The 19,450-nt window shown below is 37.3% G+C and overlaps 1 protein-coding gene across 1 annotated transcript in view; it reads right to left on the reverse strand.

The window, feature by feature from the left end:
• Positions 1 to 19,450, reverse strand: part of LOC126471167 (CLIP-associating protein 2-like) — a 149,548-nt gene that overhangs the window by 75,559 nt on the left and 54,539 nt on the right. Inside the window, 1 exon segment of the mRNA XM_050099270.1 lies at positions 16,505 to 16,709. Within this exon segment, the coding sequence (XP_049955227.1) occupies positions 16,505 to 16,709 (205 nt within the window).

Raw genomic sequence — 19,450 nt, forward strand, 5'->3', positions numbered from 1 at the left:
ATTCCATCTCGTATCACTTTGCAACATTACAGATAAATATTTAATTGAAGTGACCACATTAGCAGCACAGTGCTAATGCTGTATCTGAACAATACTGGAGTATTTCTCTTACTCATCTACATTAACTTACATTTTCCTACATTTGGAACTAGCTGCCATTCATCACACCAACTTTAAATTTTCTCAAAATCATCTTATATCCTCCTACAATTACTTAACAATGACATCTTCCCATACTCCACAGTGTCATCAGCAAACAGCAGACTGATGCTCACCTTGTCTGCCAAATCATTTATGCATATAGAAAATAAGAGCGGTCCTATCACATTTCCCTGTGGCACTACTGTCCCACCCCCAAACTAACCAACCAGTATGCCCAGCCTACGAAGTCTGACATCTGTAATAAAGGGGGGCCGCCAAACCCTATGACGCCTGGACGTGTTTTCACCTTGGTTTCGCCACATGTTTAAGAAACTTTGATTGATTGATTGATTTCTTTATTAATCCATGTAACAATTTACATTGTGTGGATTTCGTCAGCAAAAACATATACAATACAATATACCTACAATTATACACATAAAATTAGTATTTACACACATTTTTGAGGTATCTTAAATTAGTTTTATATCCTTATGTAATTTGTAATTTTCTTATAGTACTGTACAATTTTTGATTACATATCATAATTATTTCCTCATGTATTACAATGCAGGCTACTTTAATTACACTACATGTTTTAATTCAGATAGTCCGTTACTGCGTAATAACTTTTATTTAATAAAAAAAATTTTAGTTTTGTTTTGAACTGTCCGATTGTGTCAATATCTCTTATTTTTTGGGGTAATTTATTATATAATTTAACAGCATTGTACAACAAGCTCTGCTGAGTTTTAACTTTATTTTTCCTCTCTAGATGCAGATTGAATTGGTTTCTAGTTTCATAGCTGTGTACTAATGAATTTTTCATATAGCAGTCAATATTTTTTTTTACATACATAACACTTTGAAAAATGTATTCACAGGGGACAGTTAGGATTTCCAGCTTTTGGAAATGTTCAAGGCAGTGAGCCCTACTGCCACTCTTGGTTATTATACGAATTGCTCTTTTTTGTAATTTGAAAACTATTTGAATATTTTTACTGTTGACTCCCCAAAATATTATTCCATAGGTAATAACAGAGTGGATATAAGAAAAATATACAGATCTGACACATGTAGTATCACAAACTGCAGTCAGAATTCTCAGAGCATAGCATGCTGTAGCGATTCTGTTACTAAGTATTTTAATATGTTCTTCCCACTTTAACTGACTGTCAACATGCATACCAAGAAATTTTGTGTAGTCTACACATTCTATAGTTTCATTGTTTAACTTAAAGTTGTTAAAGTGTGGTTTTTTGCAGACATAGAAGTTAACAGCATTTGTTTTTTTAAGATTTAGTGTTAGTTTATTATTGGATGCCCACTCACGTACACTGTTTAGTGTTTGTTCGGCTTTTTCTTTTAGTGCATCTGGTGATTTGTCACTGATTAGAACATTTGAGTCATCTGCAAACAATATTGTTTGTCCATGCTTGATGCTCTGTGGGAAGTCGTTTATGTAAATGAGGAATAGTACTGGGCCAAGGACACTACCCTGTGGGACACCTATATTTACATAATTTGGGTCTGAAGTATACTTTACAATATAGTTTGAGCAACTTGAAATATGTGAGATTTCAGTTATCTGTCTTCTATTTTTTTGATATGACTGGAACCACTTTTTCACAAGTCCCCTAATTCCAAGTTCATCTAACTTATTTAACAATATGTTGTGGTCTACTGTATCAAACGCTTTAGTTAGATCAAGAAATATACCTGTTGTGTAGTTCCCTTTATCTAATGCTTCTAGGATGTGTTTTGTGAGGTGTGCTGTTGCTGATTCTGTGCTTTTCCCTGATCGAAATCCAAACTGGTCAATAGACAGTAAGTTGTATTTATTTAAATAATTGATTAGCCTATCTTTCATAATAGTTTCTAATATTTTTGCAAAGCATGATAGTAGAGAAATTGGCCTATAATTTTCAATTATTCCTGCATCACCTTTTTTGAAGAGAGGTAGTAATTTCGCATATTTTAAATAGTCTGGAAAGTAGCCCTGCTTGAAAGATTGATTTATAATATCAACTAAAAGTGGAAGTAGGCTCTTGATACAGTCCTTAATTATAAAAATGGGGACTTACCACAGCATTCCTTGAACATTCAACAAGTCGTGCAGTTTTCAAAATGATTGTACCAAGCCTCCAGGCCATCACAATCTGCCCTGGATATAACTTGGATAGATCACGTGCATTCCCATTCTACACATAGACAGTACGATCACTGACAATATTTGTACCGTGCAAGTGTCTGACTATCAGTCATTCTGCGCCAGGTGATGCTGCTATTGCCTGGATGAGTTTATATCGACAGTAGGTCGGCGGTCATAATGTTCTGGCTGATCAGTGTACATAGGTAAGATGATGCATACTGCTGAACATGCTTGATGAGAACACTAATAGAACACCACACTGCAGCAGCATAACAAGTCAGCAGTTGCAGAACATTGCCTATCGGAATCGTATGGAATGTATTATGATCATACTACACAGACTTCTAACTTAGGGAACTGTGTCATTAAAGGATTATTGAGATTGGGTATGGGAACTGCTGACCAGTCTTTAGTAAGAGCTGAGAATCCACTGATTAAGAAGAGGAAGGAGATATCTCACAATTAACTGATTTTGGTGGAAAGTGGAGCAACAGCAGAGATTCCACCAGGATGCATCCCTGGTCACGAACTGTGGCTAGAGCAATGTGTCAACACGATGTGGAAGAGCACCGCACCAGTCCCTAAGCATTCAGTTCACCATCAGCACACCCAACGATGGCAATGTGGCTGATTGTCGAAATACTGTGCCCATTGCACATTCACATCTGGCTGTTCACCCGTGAACTATTTCACCATGAATTATGCTTGAAGAATCAGTTACCCATTGTTGAAAGCTTACATTGTGCTTAATGACAGAAACAATACAAAGACAGTTTCAGGAAAAGTAATGTTCAAGTTTTTGTAAAAGCCAATATTTCATTAGATATGCTGCAAAATCACGAAATACCAATTCTCGAAAGAAGATGAACCATGCATGAGGACTTTATGTGAGAAATATTTACCAGTTAAGTTATTTATATTTCAGATTTGAGACTTTTGTCAATTTTGAAAATAAAAGGCAAAGCAGACCTCAGATTTAGTACACTAATTTAGAGAATATGCGTTTTTTGTGCGCACACACAAAAGACTATCAGCTTATCTGCACTCATTTAGTGGTGAATAGAAGTGCTGTCTCAAGTCTGCTGTTCACTGTTGCTACTAAACCTTAAATGTAACATCGGAATTACCAAAGTCACACACGGACACATAGAATATTCATTTTTTGTTATAAGGGTACCATTCCCCCCTCCCCCCCGCACCAGAAATGTATTAAATAGCAGTAAATGATTTTCTGTGTATTGCTATGCCACATAATTAAAAATTTAGAAACCAACTGCATACAATCATAGTATATTGCATAAACAGGTAGTGTTTTCTACGTTGCTTTTCAGATTTTTTATCCAGTACTTGTCACACACTGCAGCGCTATTCACCAGATTTATTTCATTTGTCATATGCACAATGTGTTTCGGTAAACAAGTCCCATTGTAAAGTGGGTTATATTACATTTTAGGTATGAAACTTGATGCATTGTATGTGAGTTGCTATGTTGCAGCGGTGACTTAAACTGTAACATAAACACATGACAACTGTTATGTATTTGTCTTTTATATGCAAGCAAGTGGTAAAGTGATTGCAGTTACAAAATTCTGAATGTTCTCTTATGAAGAAAATCATCTGCTACTCATCACTTACAAGTTCACTTCAAAGTTTCGTCAATATAATTACTTTCACACTTGGCACCAGGTAATATACAGGGTGTACATAAAGTCCGGGAACGCTTTCAATTATTTACTGCATAAGAACCAAACATTGTACAGATGTCATACACGTCATTTTGAAGAGAAACTTTTATTTTTCTTTTCCTTCACGTATACCGCCACAGCGTAGTTTGGTAATTTGCTAATAGTCAGTGCTAGTCACGAACATGGTGAGTTCAGGTGCAGAGCGAGCTTTCTGTGTACGCCTCCCTGATCACCAGATCTCACTTCGTGCGGCTTTTTTTTCTGTGGGTCACATTAAAGATCTGGTGTATGTACCGCCTCTACCACATGATGTAGCACAGCTCCGGGAGAGAATATGGGAAGTGACTGCCATGGTCGACAATGTCATGCTGAGATGGATATGGCAAGAATTCAATTACCAAATTGACGTCTGCCGGGTCACTCATGGTTCGCATATAGAATGTTTCTAAAAAAAACTTTCAGAGTTTCAGTTCAAAATGCAATATGTATGGCATCTGTACAATGTTTAGTACTTGTGCAATAAATAATTGAAAGTGTTCCCAGACTTTATGGACACCCTGTACAATGGTAAAATGTGTGTGTGTGTGTGTGTGTGTGTGTGTGTGTGTGTGTGTGTGTGTGTGTGTGTGTGTGTGTGTGTGACAGGGGGGGGGGGGACCATCCTACTATGGCTAAGAGCAAAGTGGACAACCCAGTGGCATGACATGCAGCTGAACAAAACATGTTTGATTTCAATGGCTGCTTCAAAACCGGGACCAAGTGGATTGTCTCCTCCACCACAAGCTTTTCTATCCCTCCCCCTTCCCCGCCCCACTCCAAATTATTGCTTTCATTCATTGTGACACGTGCATTCTGTCTGCAGCAGCTGGAGATAGAGGTTATGTGTGCATGAGGTGTGTCTGCTTGTTTGAATGTGTGTGTGTGTATTTATGTTTTCTTTTCTTAAGAAGGCTTTGAGCCGAAGCTGAATGTGTAAAAGTCTTTTTGTTGTGCCTATCAGTACATCATCTGTATGGCCAGCAGCAATCTATCATTTTCATAATACTGTCGATATTCCAACCTGGACTCTCCATTAAGGAAATTTAATTCATCTATGAAAGAAATGGTTTATAAAACACTTGCAAGGACAATTCCTGAGCATTGCTCATCAACCTAGGGTCCTTACCAGGTTGGATTAGAAGAAGAGAGAGTGAAGAGCCAATGAAGTGTGCCACGTTACATCACAAGATCACTTAGGAATCAGAGGATCATTACAGAGATGCTCAACAAGCTCCAGTGGCAGACAGTACAAGAGAGGCAATAACAAGAGAGGTTTACAAATGAAATTAAAGGTCGTACATTTCAAGAAGGGTACGGCAACATATCACTTCCTCTAACAGACGTCTCCTGAAATATTAGTGTTGAGAAAACTGCAGAAGCAGAGCTCATACTGAGATTTATTATCAGTTGTTCTTCACATCATGACTCACAAATGGAACAAGGACGGGAGAAAAATGATAGTGGAACCAGAAATACCCTCTGCCACATATAATAAGGCAGCTTGTGGAGTAGAGATGCCGAGGGAGATCTATTGGTGTGTATGGCTACATGTTCGTCATTCACAAATTACTAAATAGTACAATGCCTTGAATATTAAAAAATCAGCATATTAGCCTTCAATACTACTCATGTTACTAATGATACATACTTATTATACTAACTGATAACATTTTAATACTTGTTTACAGTTCTTCACAACATTTGACAACCATAACCCTACTGGAGTCACCGTTTAACATTCCAAATTCTGAAGGATTAAACACACATTAGAATTATTCTGTATCCAAATGTATCAATTGAGAAATCAAACATTGAATGTTAATCATTTGCCCTGTCAAAAATCAAGAATTCCTCACATTCAAAACAAAACCACCATCATGATTCACAGAATTTGCATGAAAACATAAGTCTACTTACAGAAATTCTTATGTTACAAAAATTACCTCTATTTACCTCTAACACATCATCCTGACCTTTTAAACTAACGTAGGTGGGAGACTTGATTAACTCCACAAGACTGCACGTCCACTTCTTACAAACAAGTATAGGATAATTTGTTGCACAAGGTGCCATGGCCAGTAAACCAGGTTTACGAAAGAACAGAGCAGTGTTGAGGAAATGGTGGAGCAATGCTTCAGTGATGTCAAAGTGTCTAGCCTTGCAATTCTTGGCATGTGCTGCACCACACACAGCTTTATGTGAGATAAGAAACAAACTAAGCTACACTTAACTTGTTGATTCAGAAGTTTGTTAGTCAAATGGCAACAACAGTGTGTATTATGCTGGGTAGTAAACTAGTTCGATATATAGCTAGAAAGAGCAGACCAATCCAACAGGTCAGAAATGTAGATTATGAGAAATTTTGTTTTCTAAGAATAGATTCAGTTAAGCAACAAGTTTGGCACCTTGGAAAATAATGTTATACAGTCATGGACAAAAGGGGGCAATGATTTAGCAAAGACATTTACGCAATCAGTAACAGATGTCACACATATGGAGAACAGAAATGAAAAGAAAATTTCAATTAGAACTACTAACAAGAAACCAAGAATTTTAAGCAAATAATGAAAGAAGCATGATAAAACATACCGAATTAAACAAGAGGTAAAATATTTATATTCAAGAGTATGTGAGGTCACACAATGTATAATTTGTGTTGAACAATTGCAAACAATATAGGAATTTAGAAAACAAAGTAGGAATTATTATTTGGTAGACACATTTCATAAGTTAAAGATGACAGATCATAAATAAGTAACAGCGAAGATGAAAAGTATTCAAAGACTTTTAAAATTTTTGTATAGAGAGAGATCACACATGGTCTTCAGAGCCTGATCACACAGTGCACGTTTTTAATTTTTATTATGTTTTTAGATTAATCAGAAACAAACAGTTGATAATGAAAATGTACATAAAGACATTTAAACTATGATGAAAGCAAAGGTGTCTGGTGATTACGGTGCTTTAAAAGAAATTATTAAAGCTGGATAAAAACTAATATAAAACAAAAATTGCAGAGTGTTTGCAAAAGAAGACAATTCCTCCTAGCTGGAACAATGCTGCAACTGTTCCGCATTCACAAGCAAGACAAAAGAAAAAGATAACTGTAGACCTATCAGCCCATTTCTTTAATGTACAAGGTATTCATCAAAATTATCACCAATCACATAGGATAGAGGAAAAAATGATAGATTTTAACCAAGCGAAGGAGCAAAATGGCTGGATATGGCGATGTAGATCATTTGTGTGTCGTAAACAAAATTACAGCGCAGGCAATAATTTTGAACTGCACAAATTTGTTTTAGATTCATGTATTATTAAAGTACCACTGCATACACTTCACAGATTTTGATGAAGTTTTAGACTCAGTTTCAGTCAAATCTGCACAAACAGCCTTTGAAAATCAGTGAACTGAATTATGGAAAGGGTTGTTGCTATTCACCATATAGCAGAGATAATGTGTCAAAAAAAAAAAAAAAAAAAAAAAAGCCCACAACACACGCAAATCTCATACACAACCACCACAGTCTTTGTCTGCTGATGCCAGGCTCGGTGAAAGGTGAAAATCAACTGAAATTGGCTCAAAGACATAATGAGATTAAAGAAAAAATAAACAAAGAGACTGTAGTGTGGCTTGCGGGTCTGTGGGTGGATAAGTGTAAAGGAGGGAGACGGAAGATGCGAATAGATTAGGTGAAGTTGGTACTGGAACAGAGAGGAGAAGGCGTTAGGGGTGGGGAGGGGTTGGTAGGATAAGATACAAGTTCACGTGGCACAGGACGGTACAGGAAATAACACTCAAAAATGTGCAAAAGTGATGCAGAAAGAGAGATCAATTTGAAGGTATAGGATTAATATCAGTGGGAGTAATGTGGGACATGAGATGCTGCACCAACAATTGACGCAGTCTTGTAGCTGTCTGTTGTGCGCGGTGGAGACAGTTGACACAGTAGAGAGTCAGTGTGGTTGGTAAGGTGACAAGAGAAACACAGGAAAAGAAGAGAAAGGAGGACTGGCCTCAGCAGCCAGTGACTGTGGTCGTGTGTGTGTGTGTGTGTGTGTGTGTGTGTGTGTGTGTGTGTGTGTACGTGTGGGCGCGCGAGCGCGTGTAGGTTTTTACATAACTGAGGAGGCCCAGTACCTGATAACCTCAGACAGATGAATACAGTGCAAGAGATGCAAGACAACACATATCCAAACACCACCCAAACTACTTCTGTAAATATTTGCGCTCAACAAAAGTAAAAATTTCTCGAAATGCATTGAGCTAAGCATGAAAAAAATACATAACTGGAGCAGCGATTCATTATTTAAATAATAAATAACAGCTGCAGGCTTTCAAAAATATTGATTATGACGTATGAAATTGAATCAAATGTTTCTCCTTCCCAGACAGTTATTGGTTCAGGTTACATCAGCATTTTTATCGGACAGTAAATTTTTATTAGATAATAAAAAGTCCCTGAGAAGCATTTTGATGACTATTATATAGATATATATAAAGCGTGAAGATTCAAGAGGGGGTATCCTATATGTAACTTTTACAGCTTAAAAATTATTTCCCACATTTTACACTTTCCCGTATTTTACATAATTTTTTTGAAGTCCCTTGAAAAGTGGGATTTCATTCTACTTCATACTAGGCCATTCTCTTCCTTGTCCCAGCCCCTTCTCTTCAAGAATATTAATTATGAAGATTTTGTGTTTGATGGCATACCCAATAAATTTTCTTTTTCTTTTCTACATTTTCTTTAGTAATCTTCCCTCTTCATTTGCTTCCTTTAAGACTTCCTGGTTGGTTTTCCTTTCTGTCCAATTGTTGTAGCCTTTTCTGCCATATCCACATTTCAGCAGTTTCCTTTCCAGTTTATCCAGAGTCCAACTTTCACTTCCATAAAGCCGAGTACTCCCTAAAATAATTTTGCAATGGATTTTCTGCCATTTACATTCATATTTTTTCTGGTTCAAATGTTTTTCTTAGTCATAAATGGCTGTTTTGCCAATGCAATCCTCCTCTTCATTGCCATTAATCATCTATTGTCCTCTGCAATCATACTATGAAGATGACAAAATTGTTTCACCTAATCAATTTTGACGTCACCAATATTTACATCGGTTCTAGTTCCTAATGTACTTTTTCTGCACTAGCATTACTTTTGTTTTAAATTGGTTCACTTTTAATTTCCACAGTTTAAGTGTGCCTGAGTGGACTTGTAGCATTCTATTCAAAATTTTTTCAGAGTCTGCAGCTGTCATGATGTATTCAACAAATCTGATCCAATGTATCCTTTCACCTTTGTCTTCTCCTTCTTGATATGAATAACTTTTTCAACAAACATAATAAATAAATATGGGGATAGGGGACATACTCGTCTAATTCCTTTTCTAATCCTGAACTCTTCCTCTACCTTCCTGATGTTTACTTTTTGTGCTTTGGTTCTGATGCAGTTGATTATTCTTCTAGCATTCCAGTCAAGTTCTATTTTTGTCATAACTGTAAAGAGTGGCTTCTAGTTCACATTGTCAAAAGCATTTTCTAAGTAAATAAACGTAAGGTAGTCTGGCCAGAATTGCCAAATGTGTGCATGAGGTGTACCTGGCTTATGTGTGAATGTGTGTGTTTTCCTTTCTTTTCTAAAGAAGGCTTTGGCCAACCGCTAAGTGTGTAACAGTCTTTTTGTTGTGCCTGTTTGCAATTCAACATGTCACCTTCACAGTGAGTAGCAATCTATACTTTTCATAACACCATTGACATTCCAACCGGGACTTACCATTGTAAGGAATGTTGTTCTATTCATACCCATCCTTCTCTCCAATACAATGCACATGGCCAAAATTGCTTCCCTTGTTTCTCTGCCTTCTCTAAATCCAAATTAGCCTTCTCCAAATACTGATCTCCTTTCCCTTTTATCGTGCTCTATCTACATTAATGAGTAATTTGGATGCACGATATAACACACATATTGTTCTATAATTGTTATATGCCAATGCTACAACTCCATTAAACTTTACCAAGATAATCAGAAATTCAAAATGAAAGGGAAGTTGGAAAAGCAGATTCCATGACACTAACATTATTCTCAGTAGCCCCATGCAAAAACAAAGATGTGAATACATGTTAATGGAATGCTATCTGGAAAACCTCCATTTAACTGATAACAACATACTGATTGATTTTTTAAAAATCTGCTTTAGTTGCACTGCTATAGCTGAACTTTTATTTTGTCAAATGAACATGGTTCAGTACCATCACTGGGCCATTCCCTAGTGCACAGTCATCAAAGTCACTTACCCCTATCAAAAGTATGTCTGGAATTTGTAATTTACTGTTTACCTCTAGTGTGGATAAACTTCCACAGCAAGTAGGAAAATGTAATATAGTAATTTTGAAAGTAGGACTTAAAATCATCTATAACACTATTTCACAACGGTTCTATTTTTGATATTAAAGTGTGTGCTTCTAAACCAGTTTACCATGAGAAATTCAAATATGTAAACAAAATATTGTTGTCAGGTATACTTTTGCATCCAGTAGTGATGGAACGTGACAATTTCTTGTTCAACAGCAGGTGGGAAGAATAAGAAGTCAATGGGTTATCCCCCGCCACACCTATGCAATTAAGACCACCTGCAATACCTCATTAACTTGAACGATGACAGACAGTTGCTGCCTCGGCAGTAAACTTTCACGCTTCCCAGAGGCAGTTGCATTGAGTTTACAACAGTGGTGTGAGCCGTAATTTGTGTCAGTCGTAATGAGTGAGTGTTTTGGGTGCCAAGTAACCATCTCTGTCATATTTCTGAGTGAAGTTGAACCTCCTGTGTTTAAACTGATGTAGCCTGGTGCTGAAGGTAGACTGACTGACTAACTGTTTTTACATATCAGCATTTCTCTAGTTCTCTAGTATTAATGTATTACAGGCGTACTGCTGAAGAGGTATTTTTAAATTTTCAGAAAAGCGGATGTCGATATAAGCCAGATAACTTCTGCTATATCTGAGGGAAGTTCACCTTTGTCAGAAGTAGGAAAAAATTTCAACAGTCATAAAGAAAGCATATAAACATTACTTTAATAGCGGTAGGAGACCAAGATAAAGAATGGGCACCACATTTCTGTTGTGCCACATGTTATTGCAAACTAATTCAGTGGTGGAAAGGTAAAGAGAATTTGGCATTTTTCGCTGTGCCCATGGTGTGGAGAGAGCCAAGGACAGCGTTACTGATTGTTATTTCTGTCCAACAAAAATTCAGGGTTTTACAAACTAAAAATTGAAGGGGCACATTGTTTACCCAGATCTGCCTTCAGCCAGAATGCCAGTGTAGCACACTGACAGCCTTCCAGTACCTTCAAGAGCTTCAGGTCAAATTCGGAGTGACAGTGAAGTTAGTAGTACTGAAGAAATCACAGATGATCCTTTATATCACTGCACAAGTGAGTCATCACCACATTTTTTAACATAAGCAGATTTAAATGATTTAGTACGTGATCTAGGACTAAGTAAACAAAAGGCACAGCTGCTTGGTTCAAGATTAAAAGAGTACAATCTACTCCACCAAAGTACTAAAATCAGTGTGTTCAGGCACAGAGAACATGCCTTTATTTCCTATTTTGCAACAAACGGAGCACTGACATTTTGCAATGACATTGCTCGCCTAACGAAAGTGCTGAATTTCACCTATATTTCACAAGAGTGGAGACTTTTCACAGATGTGTTGAAACAAGTTTCGAGGGTGTTTTGTTCCATTACGGAAATAAAATACCTTCTACACAAGTAGCTTACGCCAGCTTGACCAAAGAGAATTACGAATTCGTACAAAGGATGCTAAATTCATTACAATGCAATGAATACAAATGGCAAATTATGCAGATTTCAAAGTAATTGCTATGGTACTGGGAATGCAACAATGCTACACAAAGTATGCCTGTTTTCTTTGCGAATGGGATAGTCAAGGCAGAAATTCTCACTATGTGAAAAAGAAATGACCTAGGCGAAGATGGAAAGTGAGCGAAAAGAATGTACAACATTAAAGTCTGGTAGCTCCTGAAGATATACTATTTCCACTGTTTCACATCAAACTTGGCCTAATGAAACAACTCGTAAAGGCCACGAATCCAACAGGTAGTGGGTTTGAATATCTAGCTACCAGCATTTTTCAGCTGCAAAGGTGTATTTGCGGCCCCACAAATCAAGGAGCTGCAGAAAGATGCAAATTTTGAAGCACATTTAACTGACAGAGAATAGACAGCATGGGACTGTTTCGAGATGGTGTCAGAAAAATTCCTTAGAAGAAGAGCTACTAACTACAAAGCAATAGTAAACGACATGATCAAAACATATTAAGATCTGTGGTGCAATATGTCTATGAAGGTAGATATCACGGTCTCTCATCTAAACTGCTTCACAGAGAGTTGTTATCCAGAATGAGATTTTCACTCTGCAGCGGAGTGTGTGCTGATATGAAAAGACAAAGGTCCCGAGTTCGAGTCTCGATCCGGCACACTGTTTTAACCTGCCAGGAACTTTCATATCAGCACACACACCACTGCAGAGTGAAAATCTCATTTTGGAAACATCCCCCAGGCTGTGGCTAAGCCATGTATCCGCAATATCCTTTTTTTCCAGGAGAGCTAGTTCTGCAAGGTTCGCAGGAGAGCTTCCGTGACGTTTGGAAGGTAGGAGACGAGATATTGGCAGAAGTAAAGGTGTGAGGACGGGGCGTGAGTCATGCTTGGCTAACTCAGATGGTAGAGCACTTGCCCGCAAAAGGCAAGGCTCCTGAGTTCGAGTCTCGGTCCAGCACACAGTTTTAATCTGCCAAGAAGTTTCATATCAGCGGACACTCCACTGCAGAGTGAAAATCTCATTCTGGAAACATCCCCCCGGCTGTAGCTAAGCCATGTCACCGCAGTATCCTTTCTTTCAGGAGTGCTAATTCTGTAAGGTTCGTAGGAGAGCTTCTGTAAAGTTTGGAAGGTAGGAGACGAGGTACTGGCAGAAGTAAAGCTGTGAAGACGGGGCGCGAGTCGTGCTTGGGTAGCTCAGATGGTAGAGCACTTTCCCACGAAAAGCAAAGGCCCCGAGTTCGAGTCTCGGTCCGGCACACTATTTAATCTGCCAGGAAGTTTCAGTTGTAGTGATGTATCAGATGAACATGCCAAAAGATTCCATGAAGACTTTTCTACTATAGAAAGGTGTTATGAAGGGAAGTGGGTATCATCTATGATAGGAGATTATTGCTAGCATATCATTCGAGAGAAGAAAGATTCACAATACAAGAGAAAAAATTGATGTGCATTACAATACAATGGATTTTTTTTTTTGTCAATTTTCTGTAATTTCTCATGTCAAATAAAAGCTACAAAGCTTATACACAAAGATTACAGTGTTATATGTTAGATCTCACCCTCCGTTAATGTGATGAGCTTATATCATCATAAAACGTGAATTTGTTTATCGAATTTCTCCTCATGTTTGCTGCGCTATATCAGAAACAGAAAAGAGAAATGAAATTGTGAAACTATACCTGACAGAAAAACCTAAAAAAAAAAAGTTTTGAATTCAACACTCAAAGTACAACTAGGATTACAATGTATTTTTTCAGAAATAGAAAAAAAGTATTTTTTGTAGAACAGTGTAATGAGACTAAAATAATGTAAAAAGAACACACCAAAAAAGGAACTGTACAAATGAAGTTGAAAAATAGTTGGTAAGTTTTTAAATTGAGGGCAGTTCAAGACAAGGACTGCATGAGCAGAAAACATCTGAGCAGAAGAGCAAAGACAATCTGTAGTGTTTTGTCTAACTATAACTTTCAAAGCAAAACATATGGTGTCCAAGGAAACAAAAATTAACTATTTGTCTGTATTAGTAGCTTCAACTTATAACAGCAAAACATGAATTTTTTTTTAAATTGACTAAACAACCCTAAAACTGAAAGGTGGACAGCAAGCAATTGGGAGGTGCTTATTTAATAATAACAAGCAAAGGTCTGTGCTCCCACCCACACAGGCCAATTGGGACTGACTGACTGACTGCCATACCATCCTCTGCCAATGGCATCATTCAGATGCGTGATGGAGGTGCATAGCATCAGCACTGCTCTCTGGCAGTTGTTAGTGTTCTTAAGTTGTGTGTTCACTGTCAAGTTAACTTAAATGCTAGTCTCTTGCAGAAGCTACTTTTGTCAACTTGCAGAGCTTCCACAAGTTAGTGGAAACACTTTATAGCAGATACTTGTCGAACGTGCCGGCTGCTGGAAGTTTTTCTCAAACTTGCAGAAGTTTTGTGTGTTGAATCCAGGTACAAAAATCATGGTGTCCAAAATGAGAATGGTGCAACCCCTAAACATAAATAACTGGCCACAGTCAGCCAAGAAAATGTGAAACGAATATACAGATTAATTTGTTTCACCAAAAGGGGAAGTAGAATGACAGTAGTGTCATCTTTAAATTCTACAGTAAACAAAAATGTTTGTAATAAATACTGCTTGCAAAAATCGAAGAGCAATTAATAGCGATCTCTTGGTTTTATAACCTGCAGTATTTTTGTATCTTGTTTTAGAATTTATTATTTTTGTAATAAAAGTAATAAATATTGTTTATTAAATTTTAAGATTAATTAAAGGTGATCTCTTGGTGATACAAGTGTCTTGTGTCCTGTTTTCGAATATGTTATTGTACAATAGACGAGATATTTTTTAAACTTGCATACAAAATTCTCAAATAGTTTTTAATCTGAGTGAAGTTCTTTGATTCTTGTTTATTCAATAGTGTTTCTTGATAATTTAAATATGTACACCTCTGTATCCAAACTGTTTTCCCTTTTCTCTGCTTTTTGTTTTTCTTGATAATTTTTCTGCAATAGCAATAATAATAATAATAATAATAATAATAATAATAATGCAACAATGATGGTGGCTGGGCTGATTTTTAAACATGACACTGTAAATTCCCACTTGGCTATCTCATGATGAAACTCATGTGGAAACACTTCTGCAAGTACTTGCTGGAAGTTCCTGAAATAAACTTGCCCAAGTGACTTGCGAAAGCAAACTTGTGCACGTTTTTGTTGTAATGTAAACACCTCAGCAAGTATTTGTATAAGTTACTTGCTAATAGACAACCGCCTTTAACCTTGGAGCCACTGCTTCTCACTCAAGTAGCTCCTCAACTGGCATCATGAGGCCGAGTGCATTATGTTCTAGTTCCACAAATAAGGAAAAATCCCTGCGGTACTGGGAATTGACCACAGGTACTTCATATAGCAGCTGGAAGTGCTTATCATTGAGCTATGGAGGCAGACAGGAATTATTAAAAGGGAGACAGGAAAACTAACAAATGTATGAGGATATACACTGGAGTTCAATATGTAATTATGGTGATAATGTGGGAATGATATGGAAGTGGGTGAGACACTTAGTCAGGTGACTGAATAGTGGATGGTACAAGAAACTTCTTTGTAGCATTCAAAGAGAGATGAGGACGAGGAGATTAGTGTTTTAACATGCCATCAACAATCAGTTCACTAGAGATGGGGCAAAGCTCCAATTAGGAAAAGATGAGTAAGCAAATCGGCCGTGCCCTTTGTCAGAGGAACCGGCATTTGCCTGAAGCGATTTAGTGAAATCACAGAAAACGTAATTCAGGATGGCCAGACATTGGCATGACCCTCTAAGAGAGAACAGAGCAAGATGATCACTGGAAGACAACATTAGAAACGTGTATGTATCACTGAAAAACAATTTTCTTGGAAAAGGCTAGAACAGGCTTCCATACAAAAGTATAAGGTATTGCAACAAATGTATTCAGTGATCTGACATTACGAAACTGACACAACAATAACAATCACAGGCAAGAGAATAAAAGAAATGAACCTGCTGAACAGATTTAAATGAACTCAGAGATTTTTTCTTTTCTTTTCTTTTCATTTTAATTTTAATTTTTCATTTGTCTCATGCAGTCAGCAGTATTTTCTTTCTCTGAAGACAATTAAGTTTCCCCCCACAACTGTCTCAAGCACAAAAAACTGTGCCTTACTGTTGAAAATTAAGCAGACAGAGCATGACCGATTCACTGGCAGGAACATAAAATTTTCAGATTTAGGATATAGCTCAAATTAGATTGCTGAATTAAATCAGAGGTAGGCTGAGCTTCACATGAACCAATTTAGAGAAATCACAGAAAACTAAAATCTAGATGGCTGGACAAAGACAGTACAGTGTATTAACCATTGCATTATCTGACTTGGTTTTTACAATATGGAGCTTTTTTTTCTATTCATATTGCTTGAAAACCTGTCTCTATTAAGTGATGAGCAGCCGAGGTCACACAAATGCACAAAATATGTTGCTAACACAAATCAAGAGTTACTAAAAATCTATTTTGAGTAACGGCAAGTATGCTACTTATATAACTGCTTAACTTATAAACACATTGATAAGTACAGAAAAACAATATACATTTTTTATAACAGAAATTCAATGATACCTCAATTTTGAGCCAAATGAGCGATCAAGTAGATTTAAAGAGTAACGACTTGGCGAAGTCTCTCTGCTAGCTTCACGACTAGGTCCTGTCGAGAGAGGGATGCCGGATGGTCTACGTTGTCTGCCATCATGTCCTGTTTCTCTGTTTGTAGTTGAAAAGGTAGCATAACTTAGTCTGGAAGACGGAGACCCTGAGTGGCTTGTAGCTATGAACAAAATAACAACAATAATAAAGAAAAAGATCATCTTTCAATAATGTTACAAGTAATTTACAGAATAAAAGACAAACTATATCAGTATATGGGAAAAATATAAGCATCATCACAGAACTAAATAAAATGTGAAAGGTACATATGCACCAGAGTTTTATTTAACAAAACATCATTTTCACTTAAACAAATCATCCATTTGGCACTCAAAACTGTGGTTTTTAATTATTTAAATGAAAAGCGTCATAAATTTCTAAAACCTTGCAATGTCTTGCATTCTAACAGCTTGATATCTCAATCACTAAACATCTAGGTTTTTTATGATTGTTACTGTAGAGTCTCATAAGAAAGTAACAGCTTGATATCTCAATCACTAAACATCTAGGTTTTTTATGATTGTTACTGTAGAGTCTCATAAGAAAGAAGTCTACATGCAAGTGCACCAGACACTGCAACTCTTGATGCCTTGTAGTGTCCAACATACCATTCTGTATGTTTACTTGTAAAATGTTATCCTCAACATCAACTAAATGTCAATGTTTTGTATGGAAAATAAACTGTATTTATCGATCAATGAATGTTGATGAAAGTCTATTTCATTTGGTTTAGGAAATATTAGATCAAATATATGTTTTCATGTTTGTAAAAATGATTTCACAATTATTCCCTAAATGAAAACTCACTCTGAAGGTGCTTTCTTGTATCTAACATGGCACGAAAATCGGTAATGTTATTGAGTAGACCATTTATCTTGGAAAACTGCACAACCACCTCATAACTTCATATACTGTTGCCTGCTTGTCATCCAATCAGAGATAGGTCTTGTAAAGTGTGGGCTACAGTGATGACTACATAACAAGAACAATGTTACATTATACTTTATCAGCTAGAGAAATGTACTTGTGCCTGAACTAAAGTCTCAATGAATGTAAAACTTGCAAGAATAATTCACAGGCACACACTCAGCTGCCCCATCATCAAATATGCTGATGAAATGACTGCTGACAGACTAACAATAGCTTTTATATCCATGGCCCCTTCCACTTGTTTCCCATGGTTTTTAGCATGCTGGTTACTGCACCATCCAAGGTTTACAGCCACGAAAATTATCAATACATAATGTATTTCATTGAAACCCTGGCTGCATCATAAGTCATTTTGTTGTTGTTGAACGATAGCTCTTTACAGCAAAGTGCGAGTTCCCAGACCTTGTTACAGTTGAAACCACAGTCACAATTAATTAATTTTTAGATTTTTGGGTTGAAAATGTCAAAAAGTTGACTTACTTTTCCTATTTTCATTCACTGATGTCTTACAGCAACAAACTTTGGCATGACTCATCATTGATGAAATAAGTATTTGCTGCTCAGAAGTGTGTAATAAGGGTCACACGTAACTGTCGTGTCTTTATAGTCTGTAGAAAATGCTTAATTCGGTGTTTCTGCAGGACTCACTTGATTTTTTTCCAGATAATACACTATCATGTGGAAGACACACATTAGCTGTGGTCTTCTCAGGTTCTTCTACGAGGGCCGTTCAGAAAGTAACCTCCGGTTGATTTAAAAAAATACACCAAGTTAAATAAAAATATTTTAATATATACATCTTACAACTACATCTTTGCACTATTTTTCTACATAGTCTCCATAGCGATTGAGGCACTTATCGTATCTCTTCTCAAGCTTTGAAATTCCTTCTGCATAAAAATCACCCGCTTGTGCCTGGAGTCAGCCTGTGACCGCATCTTTGAGCTCTTCGTCGTCATCAAACTGCTGTGACCCAAGCCATTTCTTCAAATGCATGAAGAGGTGATAATCACTTGGCGCCAGGTCTGGGCTGTAAGGTGGATGGTTGATAACGTCCCACTTGAAGGACTCAAGAAGGGCCGTTGTTCTGCGAGCAGAGTGAGGACGGGCGTTATCGTGCAAAAAAACAATACTGGAAGTCAGCATACCACGGCGTTTGTTCTGTATAGCCTGTCGTAACTTTTTTATTGTTTCACAGTACACGTCTTGATTAATGGTCGTACCACGTTCCATGAATTCAACCAACAACACCCCTTTGGCATCCCAAAACACCATTGCCATCAGTTTTCTGGCAGAAAAATCTTGCGAGGCTTTTCTTGGTTTGGTAGGCGAATTTGAATGTGCCCACATCTTTGATTGTTCTTTTGTCTCAGGGTTCACGTACTTAATCCAGGTTTCGTCACCGGTCACGATTCTGTTTAACAATGGTTCTCCTTCGTCCTCATAACGTGACAGAAACTCTAATGCAGAGGCCATTCTTTGAGTTTTGTGGTGGTCGGTAAGAATTTTGGGCACCCATCATGCACAGAACTTGCGGTAACCCAATCTTGCTGTCACTATCTCGTACAAGAGAGTCTTAGAAATCTGTGGAAAACCAGTAGACAACTCCGACATTGAGAAACGTCGATTTTCACGAACTTTTGCATCAACTGTCTGAACGAGTTCGTCAGTCACCAATGATGGTCTACCACTCCTCTCTTCATCATGAACGTTTTCTCGTCCACTTTTAAATAAACGTACCCATTCACGGACAACTCCTTCACTCATAACTCTTGGTCCGTACACGGCACAAAGCTCACGATGAATAGCTGCTGCAGAATATCCTTTGGCTGTAAAAAACCTTATGACAGCACGCACTTCACATTTGGCGGGGTTTTCTATTGCAGCACACATTTCAAACTGCCACAAAAACTAAACTAGCGCATATGCGAC

The sequence above is a fragment of the Schistocerca serialis genome, chromosome 3 (genome assembly GCF_023864345.2).
Source record: "Schistocerca serialis cubense isolate TAMUIC-IGC-003099 chromosome 3, iqSchSeri2.2, whole genome shotgun sequence".
Classification (NCBI taxonomy): domain Eukaryota; kingdom Metazoa; phylum Arthropoda; class Insecta; order Orthoptera; family Acrididae; genus Schistocerca; species Schistocerca serialis.